The 3,193-nt window shown below is 49.8% G+C and overlaps 1 protein-coding gene across 2 annotated transcripts in view; it reads left to right on the forward strand.

Annotated features, from left to right (window-relative positions):
- The window catches only part of RALGAPA2 (Ral GTPase activating protein catalytic alpha subunit 2), a 437,386-nt gene that overhangs the window by 180,833 nt on the left and 253,360 nt on the right, over positions 1–3,193 (forward strand). For both annotated transcript variants that reach the window (XM_019516125.1, XM_019516126.1), the window contains exon 17: positions 1,245–1,382. In XM_019516125.1, the coding sequence (XP_019371670.1) occupies positions 1,245–1,382 (138 nt within the window). The remainder of the gene's footprint in view (positions 1–1,244; positions 1,383–3,193) is intronic.

Genomic DNA, 3,193 nt, shown 5'->3' on the forward strand with positions numbered 1-3,193 from the left:
CTGAGTCTCCGAATCAGCATTGAATCTTCAGATTTGGATTCGGCCAAATCAAATCAGGACAGTGATCCAAATCAACTAATCAAATCACTGTTCCCAATTCAGGCCGAATCTGAATCGATATGGCCCATTTTGCACACCCCTACTGCACTGTAGCCAGACAGCTGGGAAGCGCACTCTCACTGCTGTTTCTCCACACTCTATCCCACTCCCTGGCTGCAGAACCAATGCAGCTTCCAGCTGCTGGGGAGCTGTGCTGGGGCCAGGCAACTTGAAGCTGCATTCTCATTGCTTCCCCAATTCCTGGCTAAAGTACAGGCACAGCCAGAAGTTATTCATCAACTGGAATTTGTGCCTACACTGCAGCTGGGGAGCAGGGAGCAAGGAGAAGCAGTAGCAATGCGGGCGCAGCTTCTAGATGCCCAGTCCCAACATGGACATGGGCAGAGGCAAAGCCTTCTGGCTCCACAGGCTCGATCCAGTAGCTCCATGGGCCAGACCCAGTCTATGGCTGTACGTTGTTAACCCCTGTCCTAAGGAGTGCAGGAGATAGATGTCAGACTTAAGCATATCTTTGAATGCTCAGGAAGGAATCCTGCTTAGTTCAATATCTACTCTCTGCCAGTAGCAAGTACTGGTCATTTCAGAGCAACTTAGCTGGGAGTACAGAATGTGAAGGAGGAAATGAGGAATGGAGGGAATAGTCTACTCCTAGATGCTGTGGTTTATAGGAACATATAATACTGTTGAGATTTCTTATTTGTTTGACTGAAGTCCTCTGAAATGAGTGGAATAACTCAGAATAGATATAACATACAAATAGTTTGATAAACACCTTGCATATTCAGATGTTTCTTTTCATTATGGGTGAGGTAAATGGGAATACCAGACTGGTCATTTTTATATTACTTATTTGCGTATCTTCTTCCATTTTTCTTTCCAGGCTAAATAGGCTTATTCTTTTAAATCTGTTTTCCTGCCACCCCTTTGAACCCTCATCACACATTCTGAACCTCCAATAATTTCATTTCCCTTTCTCTGGATTAGTCTTTATTTCTGCTAGACATCTGTCCAAATTTAATATAATTTCAATAAAGCATTTTTAAACTAATGTTTTTCATTTTAGTCTTGGAACATTTATGCTTTATTAATATTTGGTTTATCATATGGCTTGTCTAGATTAGGAGGAAGCATGTGTGTGAATAGTGTTAAAATATTTGTAACATGTATTTAATTGATACTTACAGAAGTTGAAGAATCTCAGCCATCAGAAAATGTCACAGGGACAGAGTCAAGTGGTCCATTTGCAGACCAGGATCAACAAATTACTCGAAGCAGTAGCACTTCAGATATTACAGACCAATTTAGTTCGGATTTTTTTCAAGGTAACTGTCATGATTTATAAGAGAAGTAGTGCATTAAGTTGTCTTAGTGTCTCATTAAGCTACACTTGTGATTTGTGAGACAAAAGTTTTATTGCTATTATATGAAAATGTATTGTTGCCATAATATCTGCTCATATAAGCAGTTGTGTACAACGTGGCCTGTATTTTAAGTTATCCACTAAGTCATATTTTTCAGCTTTTGAAATATTATTTTATTTCTTAACTAATTTCAATGCAGCGCTTACATGCTTCTGTAATAATACTGCTAATTTCTGACCACTTGCTCTAAGATATTTTAATAACACAGGCAAGGGATACTGAACCTCTGGCCCATGGCCCAGATACAGCCCCTGGCACTCGCGGGGCTTCCCATGGGGAGGTCCAAGGGCCTTGGCCCCACATGCTATCTATACTGGGTGTACAGGACCTGATCCTGTACCATGAGGCCGAATGAAGGCAGCCCAGGACTCAGCACGCAGGACCAGGCAGAGATGGTGTAGAACTAGCTGAAGCCATGTGGGGCCTGACCCAGGCATGTTGGCCCAACCCTGGTGTGTGGGGTCTCCAGTCCATGGACCCACTCCACACCACTCATCCAGCTCACAGAGCCAAAGGTTAGGGACGGAAGTTACACACAAACTGGTTTAAGTGATCAGAAACTGGCTTAAACCTGTAACAGAACAAATGTTCAGTGTATATAAACCAGTTTCAAAATGACCAAAACTGGTTTAAGATAAAACCTGGTTGAATGTAGTATCCAGCTTAACTGATTGAAGTCAAATCGGTTTATGGAACTTCTGTCCCAGACCCCTTCCTGGTTTAAGTTAAATCAGTCTCCCCCGCATCCCTGAATGCTTTCCAGCCCTGGGCTGGGCTGGGCTGTGCTGTCTGCTCCAGAGAGCAGGGCTGGCCCCACCCCTCTGCTTTCTAGCTGGAGCAAGGGTGGGGGCATGGCCAGACACCAGCCCAGCATGGCCCCCTGAGGTAAAGGGAGCTGGGAGGGGTTTTATTCCCCCCCCCCCGCTCCTTCGGGGGACCCCAACTGGAGTCTGCCTGACAGTGGTGAAGCAGCCCCTGTCAGGGTCTCTCCCCTGTTGCTACTCCAGCACCGGGGCGGGAGCATGGGCAGACGCTGGCCTGCCATGGCCCCCTAAGGCGAAGGAAACCGGGGGGCGGGCACTACTTCCCCTTCCATCCCCTCTCCCACGAGGGGACCACAGCGGAGGTCTGCCAGCCCCAGCTGCTGCCTCTGCTATTCGCCCCTGGCCAGGCAGACCCTGGCTGGGGTCCCCTGGTGGGAAAGGGAATGGAGGGGGAAGCAAATCCCCTCCCTGCCCCCTTCACCTCAGGGGGCCATGCCAGGCAGGCGTCTGCCCATGCCGCCGCCCCTCGAGCGGCAAGGGGAGAGGGATCCTGACAGGGGCTACTGCACCCCAGCAAGGCAGACCTGCTGGGTTCCCAGGGAGAGAGGGGAGAATAAACCCCTTCCCTGCCCCCTTCACCTTAGGGAGCCATGCCAAGCCGGCATGTGACTGGGGGCCAGGTTCTGGCCACGCTTCTTCTTCCTGCCCCTCAAAAGCCTGGCAAGGGTTGCTTCCCCCCTCCCCCTCCAGGCACATCCCAGCTGGGGTCCCTGCAGGCCAGGGAGGGGGTTTGAAACCTTACCCAATTATACTCTGGCTTGCCAGGGCCTAGCCATGCCCCCTCCCTCAGCCCAGCTTCCCTCTGGCCTGGCCACTGTGGAAGGGAAGGGAGGGCTTGCTTTAGCAGCATTTCCGACCCCCCCCCCCCCCCGCGCCCCCCCCCCCCCC

Source organism: Gavialis gangeticus, unplaced genomic scaffold, assembly GCF_001723915.1.
Source record: "Gavialis gangeticus isolate Ggan-Ray unplaced genomic scaffold, GavGan_comp1, whole genome shotgun sequence".
In the NCBI taxonomy this organism is placed as follows: Eukaryota; Metazoa; Chordata; order Crocodylia; family Gavialidae; genus Gavialis; species Gavialis gangeticus.